The 15982-nt window shown below is 48.4% G+C and overlaps 1 protein-coding gene across 2 annotated transcripts in view; it reads right to left on the bottom strand.

The window, feature by feature from the left end:
- Window positions 1-662: 662 nt before the first annotated feature.
- Window positions 663-15982, bottom strand: part of hepacamb (hepatic and glial cell adhesion molecule b) — an 86866-nt gene continuing 71546 nt past the window's right edge. Inside the window, exons 5-7 of one of the 2 annotated variants that reach the window (XM_048562409.2) lie at window positions 13058-13131; window positions 3161-3237; window positions 663-3073 (exon numbers count right to left, since the gene is read on the bottom strand). In XM_048562409.2, coding sequence (XP_048418366.1) covers window positions 2783-3073; window positions 3161-3237; window positions 13058-13131 — 442 coding nt within the window. In that variant the 3' untranslated portion in view covers window positions 663-2782. The remainder of the gene's footprint in view (window positions 3074-3160; window positions 3238-13057; window positions 13132-15982) is intronic. The other variant, XM_048562410.2, reaches the window with a different exon arrangement.

The raw sequence follows: 15982 nt of genomic DNA, 5'->3' as shown, positions 1-15982 counted from the left end.
CATTTCTTGCCCATCCCTAGTTGCCCTCGAGAAGGTGGCAGTGAACTGCTGCAGTTCATTTGGGGTCGGGATAATTCCCCCAGTGCTGTTCAGATGGGATTTGCAAGAATCTGATGCAACGTGAGTGAATTCCAGATTTACACAACCCCTTAAATGTTAAAGATGCCTGAAGATCAGGCAGCATTATCATCTCCTCTTCACTATGTAAAACCACTCCCGAGGCAATGATTTGCGCGTTGGTGCTGCAGTGCCCAGATGTGACGCAGGGGATATCCCAGTGATAGCTCAGTGTTGAGATGGGCCCCTTCCACCCAATGCCCGCAGTGAAACTGCTGAACAAATGCCAACCGCTTCCCTGGTGTTGGGCAGGCAAGAATCTGAGGTGAGGATGATGGCTGGCAACAATTCACCTGCACAAAGCATTGTCTAGTGATTACTGCATGATCCAGGGGAAAACTTAGACAAAGGTATCAGGAGGGAAAAAAAGAGACAAGTTTACCAAAGAAAAGCAGTGGCAAGTAGGAGTGAATCATTGAGGGAACTCCCCAGTGAAGCACAAAGCTTGCACACTGTCCTGCAGAAGTCAAATAAATTGGATTTTGTCTTAACATCACTGTACCAAGGTAAGATTAAGCTGCAAGTAAATACAATTTACACTTGAGTTGATTAAAAAGCTTTATGTTAAAATTGAAACTGCAGCTGAGAACTGAAAAGTAATTAGGTGCCATGCTGTGACTTTTGACTCCTAATGTAATACATGAATAAGTTCAAACAGTATTAACTGAGGACTGCAGTATTTTCTCCTCTTATTTCAAACAAACTGCACCTGTCGCAAAATTCTCCAAAATCTTAATGACATTCAGAATGATCGCAGCTATGGGAAATGTCAGGTGAGGTTTGAAAAATCGGGAATCTAAGCTCTCAGTGTCCTGTCATGACTGGCTTAAAGATGATGGAACTGTCTGTGTACAATAACACAGTCTGGGATGGGCAGTCAGTTCAGAGACAATGTGAGTTGGAAGTATTGGATGTCCAGCAGAGACAGAGGAATTGACACAGCGAGGGTTAGGAAAGAGAGAGAGATGGACATCCCGAGGGTTAGGAGACACAGAGGATAGACAGAGTGAGGATTTGGGGAGACAGTGAGATGGAGAGAGTAGGGTATGGGAGAGAGAGAGGGATGGACTAAGCGAGGGTTAGGAGAGACAGCCTGGAAAGATTGTGATTAAAAGTGGTAAAGATACTTGTAGGCTCATCCAAACTTCTTGTACTCACTTTTAGCTGTAGAGAGTTTCTGGGGAAGACAAGGCCTGGATGTATGAATAATTAATGGTACCAGCCACTACTGGGACTGGGAACTATCCAGGCAAAATGTTTCTGAATGATTGTCTCTCTTCCCCTCCTGGACTAGCAAAAAAGTGCCAAGCTCCAGCAGCTCTGCAGTTCCTCACCAAAATGGACATTCTTCATGTGGGAGATGACTGTTTGACTATAGGAAACATCACAGTCCAATTCCCATATTCATTTGTTTTCACTTTATTGATGAGGGAATTACAGGACAGTGACCAGAGGTTACCATCAGCAGTGACCAATTCCCAGAAATCGATCTAATGTTTAACGCATGCTTCTATTGTTTTATATTTACAAAGTAATGAATTACACGTCCTGTTCATGCCAGAATCGTAAAATTCCACATCAAAGGCGTCCTGTCAAGTGTCCCTTCTCTTGGTTGGATTAAATTAACTGAGTTATTGATGGGTTTGAATCTAACTAGTTCCTACTGATTGACTCCCTCCTAATTAACCAAACACAGCCATCAAAGACTATTTGAGACCCCACCTACTTTCTACTCTATTGTCTTTTTGTACCTGATTAAGTAATGATTCCCTTTGCATAAGGGTGACCTGCCTTGTCGAAATCTCTGTGATAGCCCTGATCTGAAGGACCAATCCTGGTTGAGCCATCCTGACCTCAAAGAGAGCATTGGCTCCAGCGGATTGCATGATTCTAGGTTACTAATTAGCAGGAGTACTCTGACCTCTGCTCTGTTGACTGAAGTTTTGGATCTTGACCTCCAGAAGGTATAAGTGTAACTATCCAGGAAACATTGTTTATTATGTACCTTCAGTCCCAGGGCACAGTTTATGCATATTTCCAGTACCTTGCTAAAGTGGCCAGTTTCATGCATGAGCTGACATACTGAGGCATCAAAACTGAGTTCAGTTTAGGCTGACATGCACAGGGTAACAGGTTAGCTACAAAAACCCAATTCCCCTTTACCCCGAGCAACTCTAGGAAATCAAGACCAACTGCTGTGTCCATTCAAAGTCATTGCAGTTGAGAGCTGCTCAGGACCAAGAATGGGACCTTTCTGTTCCACATGGACTATGCCTGTACTTATCCACTGGGCCACTGGGAGCATCCAGGAAAGTCTTATATTCTTATGATTACATTGCTAAAATTAATTTGTGGCACTTTCATGTGATATCCAAAACTAAGGAATTAAAAATGCCCTCCCCGAAATGTCAATGACCAAAATGGGATGCATTTAAACATATCTTATGTACTTGGTCTTAGGGTCTGACCCTGGTTTGCATTGTAGGAGCTAAGGTCGCTGTGGTAAACTCTGGTTAGGGGAAAGAGGGTTATAGTACTCTATGATAGGTATATTCAGAAAAAGCAGGAGGTCAGAACCCTGGATATATTCCAGGATTTGATACTGATACTTCTGCACCTACAGTATCTTTTATGTCCATGGAAAAGTTACAGGGTCATTCAAGCGTTAATATTCTTCCATACTAGCTTCATCTTGCTCCATGATCATGTGGACTCCTGCTGGTCGGATAATGCGGTTAGCACTCCTTTGATGCACAGGGGAGCTGGATGATCGACTTGGAGACTTGTGTGATCTGGTAGAGCCAGGGGATCGGACAGGAGACCTGTTGTATCGTCTGGGTGATCGACCAGCTGGTCTTGGTGATCTAGTAGGAGGTCCAGAGGAAACTATGAATCCAGCTTGCTCAGCTGCGTTCTTGGAAACACTTCGGGAATCTTCCTCAGCATCTGGAGAATCCTGCAATATATATGGAATTGAGTAAAGATTATTTGTGCTGATTCAGAGGCAGGGGTCCCATTTCTAAACTCACTACCATGTTTCTACCTTTTCTCTGATGACATACAATCCCGCAGGGTTCTTGCGTTCCCGTTCATGGTCAACAGCTTTTGGTAGCAGTTCTACTAGAAAAGAAACAGAATAAGCATAAAATCACTAACTGACTGTTATTAACCTGTTTTGTGTCTTTTTTATTATGGTCACCATGTTCTACGTTGATTAGAGCATCCAACAATATGTAAGGCACAGTACTAAATTAACTAGCCTTTATGTGAGTTTGCTCACTGAACTGGAAGGTTTTTTTTCAGACGTTTCATCACCTTTTTTTTTATTTGAAAAAATATACTTTATTCATAGAATGTACAAAAAATAAAACATTTATACACCTACCCAGTCATGCAAGCCACTCCGGGTTACCCGGGGGTACGTACACCAACTAAAGGGAAAAAAAAAACAAAACAGAGAAAAAAGAAAACAAAGCAAAGAAACCGCCCCGGCAGTCGTCACCCCGCACAGTCCCAGTTGGCCCCCTGACCAGTTGGGGAAGGCGCCAGCTGGGCCCAGTTACCAGATAGGATTCTTTTCCCTTTTCTGGACGAGGGGGCTCATACGGTGGTCTTTCCCCACCGCGCCTTGGCGGCGGCTGCCCCAAGCTTTAGCGCGTCCCTCAGCACGTAGCCCTGGACCTTGGAGTGCGCCAGTCTGCAACACTCGGTCGGGGTCAGTTCTTTCAGCTGGCAGACCAGCAAGTTGCGGGCAGACCAAAGAGCGTCTTTCACCGCATTGATGGTCCTCCAGGCGCAGTTGATGTTGGTCTCGGTGTGCGTCCCCGGAAACAGCCCGTAGAGCACGGAGTCCCGCGTCACGGAGCTGCTCGGGACGAACCTCGACAAATACCACTGCATCCCCCTCCAGACCTCCTGCGCATAGGCACACTCCAGAAGGAGGTGATCAACAGTCTCGTCCCCCCCGCAGCCACCTCGAGGGCAGCGTGCGGTGGCGCAGAGATTCCGGGCATGCATAAAGGATCTCACTGGCAGAGCCCCTCTCACCGCCAGCCAAGCAATGTCCTTGTGCTTGTTTGAAAGTTCTGGCGATGAGGCATTCTGCCAAACGACTTTGGCAGTCTGCGTGGGGAACCACACGACGGGATCCACCCTCTCCTTTTCCCGAAGGGTCCCGAGGATACTACGTGCTGACCACTGCCTGACGGCCTTGTGGTCAAAGGTGTTTCCTTTCAAAAATTTCTCCACGAAGGACAGGTGGTACGGAACGGTCCAACTACTCGGAGCGTTCCGCGGCAACGAGGCCAGGCCCATCCTTCGCAACACCGGGGACAGGTAGAACCTCAGTAAGTAGTGACACTTGGTGTTTGCGTACTGAGGATCTACGCACAGCTTGATGCAGCCACACACAAAGGTAGCCGTCAGGGTGAGGGTGGCGTTCGGTACGCCCTTTCCCCCATTTCCCAGGTCTTTGTACATGGTATCTCTGCGGACCCGGTCCATCCTCGACCCCCAAATGAAGTGGAAGATGGCCCGGGTGACCGCAGCGGTGCAGGTCCAGGTAATAGGCCAGGCCTGCGCCACATACAACAGTACCGAAAGCCCCTCGCACCTGACAACCAGGTTCTTACCCGCGATGGAGAGGGACCGGAGCGTCCACCTGCCCAGCTTCTGCTTAAATTTGGAGATACGCTCCTCCCAAGTCTTAGTGCATGCCCCAGCTCCACCAAACCAAACACCCAGCACCTTCAGGTAGTCTGTCCTGACGGTGAAGGGGATGAAGGAGCGGTCGTCCCAGTTCCCGAAGAACATGACCTCGCTCTTACCCCTATTGACTTTGGCACCCGAGGCCAGTTCAAACTGGCCGCAGATGTCCAACAGCCTACTCACCGACCGACGATCGGTGCAGAAGACGGCGACATCATCCATGTACAGGGAGGTCTTGACCTGAAGGCCTCCGCTGCCTGGGATAGTCACGCCCTTCAGGCTCACGTCCTTCCTGATGGAGGCGGCGAAGGGCTCCACACAGCACACGAACAAGGCAGGAGAGAGCGGGCAGCCCTGCCTGACTCCAGATCTAACAGAAAAACTGTCTGATTCCCACCCGTTGATCGAGACTGCGCTAACGATGTTGGCGTAGAGCAGCCGGATCCAATTGCGGATGCCCTCCCCGAACCCCAATTTGGAGAGGACGTCCCTCATGTAAGCATGAGAGACCCTGTCGAAGGCCTTCTCCTGGTCCAGGCTGACGAGGCAGGTGTCCACCCGCCTGTCCTGTACGTAGGCGATCGTATCCCTGATGAGCGCGAGGCTCTCAGCGATCTTCCTGCCCGGCACAGCACAGGTTTGGTCAGGGTGAATCACCGACTTCAGGACAGACCTGACCCGGTTGGCAATGACCTTGGCCAGGATTTTGTAGTCCACGTTCAAAAGTGAAATGGGACGCCAATTCTTAATTTCTTCCCTCTCCCCCTTCCTCTTGTAAATGAGGGTGATGATGCCCTTCCTCATGGACGTGCACATTTCCCCTGCCCGAAGCGCTCTATCGTACGCCTCCAGCAGGTCCTGGCCGACCAGGCCCCACAGAGCAGAATACAGCTCGACCGGTAAGCCATCGCTTCCGGGAGTCCTATTCCTCTGCAAGGACATGAGGGCTCTGGCCAGCTCGTCCAGGGATATCGGCCGGTCCAGCCACTCCCTCGTGCCGTCGTCTAAGACCTCCGTGATAGACGACAGGAACGACTCGGAGGCCGTGCTGTCCGTGGGCTTCGTGTCGTACAGTCCGGCATAGAAGGATCTGCTGATCCTCAAAACGTCGGGCCGAGACGACGTCACCGAGCCGTCGTCCTCCTTCAGCCGGCTAAGCACAGAGCTCTCTTTGTGCACCTTCTGAAAGAAGAAACGCGAGCACGTCTCGTCCTGCTCCACAGAGCGGACCCTGGACCGGAAGATTATCCTGGAGGCCTCCGCGGCGAAGAGCGAGGCTTGCTGGCCCCTCACCTCGCGGAGGTCCTCCGTGACATCGACCCCCATCAACTGCAGAAGGAGCAGGTTCTGCACCCTTTTCTGGAGTCGCGACAGCTTTCCCCGCCTCTCTCTTGCCTTCTGAACACCCTTGAGGACAAAGAACCTCTTGATGTTCTCCTTCACCGTCTCCCACCAGTCGCCTGGAGACTCAAAGAGGGGTTTCACGGTTCTCCAACCGGCGTACTCCCTCTTAAGCTCCTCGACGTTCTCTGGGGTCAACAGAGTCGTGTTGAGCTTCCACGTCCCCTTGCCAGCCGGCTGGTCGTCCTGTAAGTGACAGTCGGCCAACAGGAGGCAGTGGTCAGAGAAGAACGCCGGCTCGACACCAGTGGATCTGACCGAGAACGTCCGTGACACAAACAGGAAGTCTATCCTTGAGCGGATAGACCCGTCTGGCCGCGACCAGGTGTACCTCTGCTGCGCTCCGTCTGCAGGGGTGCTGAAGACGTCGAGCAGCTTCACCGTGCCCATCAGGAATCTGGACGTGACGTCCAGTTGAATCCCCCCACCCGCTGTCCCCACGCCGGATCTTCCATCTGCATCAATGATGCAGTTGAAGTCTCCGCCTAGGATGGCCGGCCTGGACGTAGCCAGCAGGGGTGGAAGCCGCTGCAGGACGTCCAACCGCTCACTCCGTACCGCTGGGGCGTACATGTTGATCAGCCTCAGGGGAGCATTCCTGTAGGTGATGTCAGCCACTAGGAGGCGCCCCCCCACCACCTCCTGAACTTGAGAGATGGTGAAGTTGTGCCCCCGCAGCAGAATAGCCAGGCCCGAGGAGCGACAGTCGTTACCCCCCGACCAGATCGAAGGCCCACAGGTCCAGGCGCCGGACCATTTCCCGTACCTGCCGAGGTGCAGTATCCCGCACTCCTGCAGAAACAGGAGGTCCGCCTTGATGGTGGTCAGGTAGGCCAACGTGGACACACATCTCGCGGTTGACTTGACGCTGCGCACATTAATGCTCGCAATTCGTACCCCCGTTGTGGGCAGTGACCGCAGTACCCTCCCCAAGTCCAAGGTCCAGCCCCTCCATCTGTCCCTTCATGCCCATTGCCCGGGCTAACTGCTGGACGCTCTCTGGGCTCAGGAAACCGTCTGTGCTGCCTTCCGGGTGGCATCCCCCCGTCAGGGGTGCGGAGGCAGGAGGGTCCGGCTCCGGATCAGGCTGGGGACGTGCTGTTTCCTCCTTCCCGCCTGGAAGTTCCGGGGGGCCCTCCAGTGCTCCAGCGGCACTTGACTGGGTGTCGGAGTGAGCCTCAGGACGCCTCCCGTCACCTGGAAGCGGGGTGCTGCTTTCCTTCCCCCTCGAGACCTTTAACTTCTGCTTCGGGTGGGCCCTCTCCGAATCCTCCTCGTCAGAGGAGCTCTTATAGCCCCCCTGTAGCTGTCTCTTCCCTCCTGATTGTTGCGGTTCCTGGGCCCGTCGACGCACCTTCCTCCTCGCTTTCCGGACTGTAGTCCACTCCCCTGGGTCGCCTGTCGCCGCCTCCATTGGCTCCGGGTTGTCGGGGGGGATTGGAGCCTGCAGGGGTGCTTTGCTGGCCTCGGGCCCATCCTGCAGGGCTGGGCCCTCCTGCACGGCCTGGCCCTCCTGCACATTAGTGGGGTCCTTGTTGGGCCCTGGTGCCTTCCTCTCCTCCGGGGGGGCTGGCCCCGCATTTCCCCTGCCGGCGACCTGGGCGAAGGTGGTACCCCGCCGCGGGCATGCCCTATAGAAGTGGCCCGCTTCCCCGCAAAGGTTGCAGCTTCTCTCTCGTGGGCAATCCTTTGCAAGGTGTCCCTCCTCCCCGCAGTTCCTGCAGATGGTGGCTTTGCAGTCGGCCGCCACGTGACCTGACCTACCACAGGCATGGCAGACTTTAGGTTGCCCTGCATAGGTCAGGTAGCCCCTGCTCCCGCCGATCGCGAAGCTGGACGGTGGGTGTGCGACATTCCCGTCTGCGCCCATCCTCAGCGTCACCTTGACCTGCCTCTTACTCGTCCAGATGCCAAAGGGGTCCACCATGTCAGTTAGGTCCCCTTCCACCTTCACATACCTTCCGAGGAAGGTCAGGACATCAACTGCTGGCACATGCGGGTTGTACATGTGTACAGTCACCATACGGCTCCTCTGCGCTGGCATCACAAACAGCGGGACAGCGGTCAATACAGAGAGGGGGCCCTCACCTCCTTTCTCCTTGAAAACCTCCAGGAAGCGCTCGCAAAGCTTGGCACTCCGGAAGGTCACATCGTAAAAACCCCCTCCAGGGAAATCCTGCAGGCAGTAAATGTCCGCAGCAGCGAACCCACAACAGTCCAACAGGACCCTCTTCACGAAGAAGGTGCGGTCCACAGGTGCACCTTCATCCACCTTCTTTACGGAAACACGGATGGTGTTCCGGACCCCCTGACCTGGGGCACGAGCACTTGCCGCAGCCATCGTTGCAGGTTGGCTGCTCCCCTGAACCAGCATTAGGCCGAAGCCAGCATTAAGATCCACTGGTCGCAAGGGTGCACAGCCAACCCGACGTCCTCCTTTCACCTCCAAGACTGCACTCTCCTCCTCTCAGTCCACAAGAGAGTGGGTCTTTATTGTGTTCGAGATGTGAGCTGGTTCACTGAGCTTGAAGGTTTGTTCCCAAATGTTTTGTCACCATTCTAGGTAACATCAACAGTGAGCCTCCAACAAAGCGCTGGTGTTATGTCCCGCTTTCTATTTATCTGTTTAGGTTTCCTTGGGTTGGTGATGTCATTTCCTGTGTTGGTGATGTCATTTCCTGTTCCTTTTCTCAGAGGATAGTAGATTGATTTGGAGCCAATGTGTTTGTTGATGGAGTTCCGGTTGGAATGCCATGCTTCTAGGGATTCTCGTGCGTGTCTCTGTTTGGCTTGTCCTAGGATGGATGTGTTGTCCCAATCAAAGTGGTGTCCTTCCTCATCTGTATGTAAGGATACGAGTGATGGTGGGTCATGTCGTTTTGTGGCTAGTTGATGTTCATGTATCCTGGTGGCTAGCTTTCTGCCTGTTTGTGCAATGTAGTGTTTGTCACAGTTCTTGCAAGGTATTTTGTAGATGACGTTCATTTTGCTTGTGGTCTGTATAGGGTCTTTTAAGTTCATTAGCTGCTGTTTTAGTGTGTTGATGGGTTTGTGTCCACCGATTTCTCAGCAATAAACCCAAACAAACAGACAAAACGGGCCCAGAAACCATAACCACTCTCCCCTACATCAAAGACATTTCCGAAATGACTGTCAGACTACTCAGACTACTTGGCATCAGGGTAGCCCACAAACCCATGCATTTTGGAATCAATGTACAACTTCACTAGCATTACCCTCATCAGTTTGTTGCCTCTTCAAAGAATTCCAAAAAGCTAATTAAACACAATTTTCCCTCATGAAATCCATGCTGGTTCTCCCTAATTAACACGTTTGTCCGTGTGAATATTAATTCTATCCAAAATTATTGTTTCTATGTGTTTCCCAGAACCAACTTTAGACCAGCAGGCCTGCAATTGCTGGACTTTTCCTTACTAGATTTTTTGAGTAAGGGTGTAATAACTGCACTTTCCCCATCCTCTGGCACTGCCCACATGTCCAGGGAAAGGAGAAAAATTTATTGCCAGTGCATCTGCAACTCCTGCTTTCATTTTTCTATCAATATCCTTGGATGCATCTTATCTGATCTAGGTATTTTGTCAACTCTAAATACCAACAGCTTATTCAAAACCTAAACCAAAAACCAAACAAAACCGTAGAAGCTGGAAATCTGAAACAAAAACAGAAGCTGCTGGAGAAACTCAACAGATCTGGCAGCATTTGTGGAGAGAAAGAAGAGTTAATGTTTCCGATCCAGTGACCCTTCTTCTGAACTGACTGTAGCCAGAAAAAGGATGCGGACCAGCGAGGGGTAGGCTTTGGACTTGGAGAGAAGTAGGAGTAAATTATTGTTGGAGATGGAGCCCATAGAGAGAGAGAACAGTCATTGGACAGATAACGGAATGATTTCTCAGTTCCTCATTAACTGCTCCAGCTCAGACTCATCTCACATGGATTCCAAATTAAGTTTCACTCATTTCTTGAATCCATGTAGGATCGCAAGTATGTCCGTGATGTACAACACTCCTCAGACAGCTGTTCTCACAGCACTCTGAAATTCACACGCCGTGTCATGCATTGCCATATGCACACTCAGGACCTTTCTCTCCATCAGCAGTGCCTCTCACTGGCTCAGAGCTGTCCTATCTCCAGTTCCAGCTCATTCTCAGGCTCGTTTGATATCCAAACAAGAAACTTTTGCATTTCCTTTCAGGCTTTAAGGAGCCTGAGCTGTCATGCCCACCTGGAACCCTCCTTGCTTCCCTTTCCCTCTGTCTCTATCTCTTCTTCCAACCACACTTCCTGTTGATTGTTTACTATCCGTACTGAACTTCCGCGCTCTGATGCTGAACATTCTATACTCTGCAAAGTTTGTAGTTTTTGGGTCCCCACCTCAATCAGTTTCAGGCATGACATGGCATGGAGCTCTTGTTCTGTCGTCTTCACCTCCATGTCCATTTCATTGGAAAAGGGCCCCCTTCCAATGCCACAGGCACTTTCACCAGCCTCCCATACTCTCCCTCCATCTGGACCCCTCTATTTCCCTCTGAACTGATATTCTACATACCCCCAGATCCAACCCTGACTTTATTATCAAGCCTGTTGATAAGGACGGTGCTGTTGTTATCTAGAGTATAGGCTTCCACATTGCAGAGGCTGAGTGCCAGCTCTCAGATACTTCTTCCTATCTCCCCCTACACCATAACCCCACCATGGAACATCAGGCTGTTGACTCCATAACTGACACTAGTCTCATTTCATTTGCACTGCCTCCAAGCTCATAGAAACAAACCCTATACAGCTCACTTCTACCTCCTTCCCAAAATCCACAAACGTGAATGCCTGGTCGGACATATTGTTTCTGCCTGCTTCTACCCCTTGGAACCCACATCTTCCTACCTGGGCTTAATTTTTTTCTCCCCGTGTCCAGTCCCTTACTGCTTATATCAGTAATTCTTCTCACAATTTACATCAGTTTCAGAATTCCAGTTTGCGGGCTCTACCCACCTCCACTTCACCGTGGATATACAATCTCTTTAGACATTCATTCCCCATCGGGATGGTCTCAGGGCTGTCTGCTTCTTCCAGGGAAATAAGCCTGAACCATCCCCACCCACTGCCACCCTTCTAGGCCTAGCCGAGCTCGTCCTCACGGCTTCGCCTTTAACTCCTCTCACTTCCATCAGGTAAAAGGGGTGGCTATGGGTGCCTGCATGGGCCCCAGTTATGTCTGTTTCTTTGTGGGTTACATGGAACATTCCTTGTTCCGATCCTACTCAGGTTCCTTTCCACAACTCTTTCTCCAATATATCAATGACATCATTGGTGCTGCTTCCCGCTGTCATCTGAAATTGGAAAGCTTCATCAATTTCGCTTCCAATTTCTATCCTGCCCTCACCTTCACCTGGTCCATCTTTGATGTTTCCTTTCCCATTCTCAATACCTCTGTTTCAATTTCCGGGGATAGGCCAGCCACAAATATCACTACAAACCTAACGAATCCCACAGCTATCTGGACCTACACCCTCACACCCTGCTTCCTGTAAAGACTCTATTCCTTCTCTCAGTTTCTCCATCTCCGTTGCATCTGTTCCAATGATGCCAACTTCCACAAGTGGACCTCTGATATGTTCATCTTTTTCCTCAACTGAGGATTCCCCACCACCATGCTTGACTGGGCCTTAGCTGCGTCCAACCCATCGCTCACACTTTTGGACCTCACCTCTTCTCTTCTCTCCCACAACATCGACAAAGTCCCTCATTCCCTAGCCTCCATATTCAAAGAATGATGAGCTGCCATTTCCACCATCTCCAGCAGGATGCCACCACCAGATGCATATTCCCCTCTCCTCTCTTGTCAGCATTCCTTAGGGACTGTTCCCTCTCCACACCTTGGGGTCCACTCCTCCTCTCTTCCCAACACCTCCCCGCATCGCCACAGCACCTTCCCCTTGTTATGAGCCAGACCAAACTCTCTGCAAATATATCAAGGAGATGGCCGAGACCCTAACTTTCATTTTATTTAAAGGCAACTCACTTTGTTAATATTAAATGCTCTAATTCATTCTTGTTCAAGGAGAGGTTGTTGATTAATAAGTAAGTCCAGGGTTTCTCCAGTTCGTAGCATCAAGTCGCCCAATTCAACTATTGTCCAGGTTAGGTATGGACTAAACCTCTTTTTTTAAACGGATTCTGCAGTACATTTGGCTGTTAGTTGAAAGTTTGGTCATTTCAGACCATCCAGCAATGAAATCCTTGCTGTTTCAGGCTCTGTGGCTCAAAGGTTGTGTGCCCACCTATGAGCCAGTAGCATGGAGTCAAGTCCTACTTCCTCTGGACATCTAACACATCTGAACAGATTGATTACAAATCTACTATTGAAAGTTCTCTCTTCCTAACCTGAGCCGAGCACCTATTTGTGCAAAGATGAGATTTCTATTTCCCACAATTGACGTTTGTGTGGATTTGCCAAATGAGATTATTGATTTGTGGTCAAGGTGTATTAATCAGGGACTTTAGTTCAACCCGGCCAAACTCCAGTCAATCAGGCTTCAGGCAATTTATTGCTTTTTTCTAAGGCTCTCAGCCTCCCACTCATATTCCCTTTGTCAGAAATACGTGCTCTACAGCCTACTCAGCATACTTCAACGTATGGAAATCTTTCTTCAAGGGAATGGAGTAGTGTTTCGCCGGTGATGCTCCAGACAACACTGCTCCCTGCTTTTCATCCTATCCTTTCACCTGGATCTGAGATTGGGGGCCAGAGTTATGAGCTTCACCCTCCAGCCCCATAACATACACACCATTTGATGATATTCATGCTACACATTACCTTCACATTTATCCTGATCCTCATTTCGTTCTGCAGAACCTGAAGATGTTCCTTTCTGTCCTTGACCTTTATTTCTGAAAACAAACCAGGCAAAACGGTAAAACACAATACCTTACAAATTGACATATTAGGAAGTATCCACCCTTTCACAAACAGGCAGTCAGAAGGAGATAAAATGAACAGTAGAGGACGTATTTAAGAGTGTTTATGCTTATGACAAAGTTAATCAGGAACTAACATGAAAATAATCAGATTGTGTTCAATACAGAATGGGATAATAATTTGTTTTTGGCATCTTGTGAGCTTGGGGATTACAATTCCTAACTTGTTGACATCTGTTGAAACAGAGAAGAAAGTTAGACTCATTCAACTGCTAGGTTGCAAGCACAGCTGGAAACAGAACAGCTTGAAAAGATGGTGCATGAGGCTTGCACAGCTGAACTCCAGCACTTAGTGGTAGACTGTTCCCTCTGAAAGGGCAACTGCACAGGATAACTAAAAGCTACAACTGTGTGATATCGCAACAGTTAAACAATGGCTATGAATAACATCTGGACAGTGAGTGGGCTCCAAAATTCGTAGATGCAGTGCTGGAGACTTTCATAATGGACTTATTGATCCTACAGGAGTGGGGGGTAGGATGTAGAGAAACCCTTCCAAAGGATATGTAAGCATGGAAACATACAAAATCAGAGCAGGAGTAGGCTATTTGGCCCTTTGTATCTGCTCCACCATTCATTATAATCAATAGTCTGTTCCCACTTTTCCTCCAAATCCTTTGATCCCTTTAGCCTCAATTGCTATATCCAACTGCTTCTCAAAATTATATAATGTTATAGCCCTGATTGCCTTCTGTAGTGAATTCCATAGGCTCACCACTCTGTGTGGGTGGATAAATTTCTCCTCAGTCCTGAACAGTTTACCCCATATCCTTAAACTATGAGCCCTGGTTCTGGATTCCCACATAGCTGGGAACATCCTTCCTGCATCAAACCAGTCCAGCCCTGTCAGAGTTTTAGAGGCTTCCATAACATCTCCCCTCATTCTCCTGAATTCTAGAGAATAAAATTTTAATTCAATTCAACCTCTCCATTAATATCAGCCCTGCAATCCCAGGAATCAATGTGGTATACCTTTGCTGCACTCCCTCTATAGCAAGAACATCCTTCTTCAGATAAGGATACCAACACTGCACACAATATTCCACGCATGATCTCACCAAGGCCCTATGTAATTGCACCAAGCCATCCCCACCGTTATACTCAAATCCTCTTGCTATGAAGGCCACTTTACAATTTGTCTCCTTTGCCACTTGCTGTACCTGCATGTTTACCTTCAGCGACTGGTGCACAAGGACACCCATATTGAACATTCCCCACTCTCAATTTATATAGCCACTCTGATAATAATCCGTCGTCCTCATTTTTACGTACATTTACCCACATTATACTCCATTTGCCCGCTTGCTTGGTTTGTCTAAATCACACAGAAGCATTTCTCCATCCTTCTCATAGTTTGCCCTCCCAGCAGGTGATGTTGAAAGTCTGGCAGTAGGGTGGGAAGACATTTAATGACCTCTAATACATAGTCAATGCACCTTCACTTCACATCACAGGCTGATGAAACACTAGCCTCTCTTACCTCTCTGAGTGCACATAATCTCATTGTTTGTCAGCAGCTTTCATTACCACTCAGAGCTCGCATCTGGCATTTTATTTTTCTTAAAAGAGAGGAGAGTCCTGACCCGAAACTTCAACTTTCCTGCTCCTCTAACGCTGCCTGGCCTGCTGTGTTCCTCCAGCTCCACACTGTGTTATCTCTGACTCCAGCATCTGCAGTTCTTACTATCTCTGATATTTACACGCTCCATCTTAGTCCTTCATACCCTCACTTTCTCTCTCTGTGTCTCTATTTCCTTTTATTATCTCGTTTTCATGTATGTCCTGCTGATTTTACCATGTTTGCTGTATCTCTATTACTCAGCTGGTAGTGCTTTCATTCCATTGAGAGACTGCTACACTATCACTGCCACTGTCTATCACATGAAACATTAACAGGAAATATTGCTGAGATAACAAGATGTAGAGCTGGATGAACACAGCAGGCCAAGCAGCATCAGAGGAGCAGGAAGGCTGACGTTTCAGGCCTAGACCCTTCTTCAGAAAAGGAAATATTGCCTGTTCAGGTGGACATGGCACCATTTGAAAATGTGTCACAGAAATACTCTCAGTTTACTTGGCAATATTCATTTCTCATTGAACATTATTAAACATATAAGTAGATTCTTTGATCATTTATCTCATTTGTATCTTTGAGTCCTTGCTGTATGAAATTTAGGTGCCATGTTTCCCTACAATATAGTAGTGACTAAACTTCAAAAGTACTTCATTGACTGTAAAGGACTTCAGCATATCCTGAAGTTCTGATATGGACTATACAAATACAAATTCACATTTTCCAATAATGCAGGTGTTTGCAAGTCAAGCTCAAGCAGATGTAATCATTATTTCTTATCTTTTGAATTTTAACAGCTTGCTTTATTTCACCAAATTTCTCAATTAAAAAGAATCATTCAAATCAATAAGTGAATATATATAATGCTTGATGCAATTATTTGTTCCCCTAAATTTTCTGTTCTTTCAGATATTCCACTAAGCAGAATGTATTTTTCAAATGCAAATTATTAAAAACAAATCCATTCTTAGGAAATGGACATTGCTGACAAGAATGGCCTTTATTAAGAGTAGACTGAAAAGGTAACAGGCTTTCTAATAGAAACACTGTCTTTAGCAGCAGTTTGATACAACTAATTGCTCTTCTAGACCACTTCAGGAACAACCATATTTGTATGGGGCTGGACTCACATTTAGAGCAAACTGGAGAGCAATGTTATGTTTCCTTCTCTAAAGGATACCAATAAACCAC

This window comes from Stegostoma tigrinum, chromosome 32 (genome assembly GCF_030684315.1).
Source record: "Stegostoma tigrinum isolate sSteTig4 chromosome 32, sSteTig4.hap1, whole genome shotgun sequence".
NCBI classification, from domain to species: Eukaryota; Metazoa; Chordata; class Chondrichthyes; order Orectolobiformes; family Stegostomatidae; genus Stegostoma; species Stegostoma tigrinum.
Note: the sequence above shows the minus strand (reverse complement) of the source record. Positions and strands in the feature narration are given on the sequence as shown.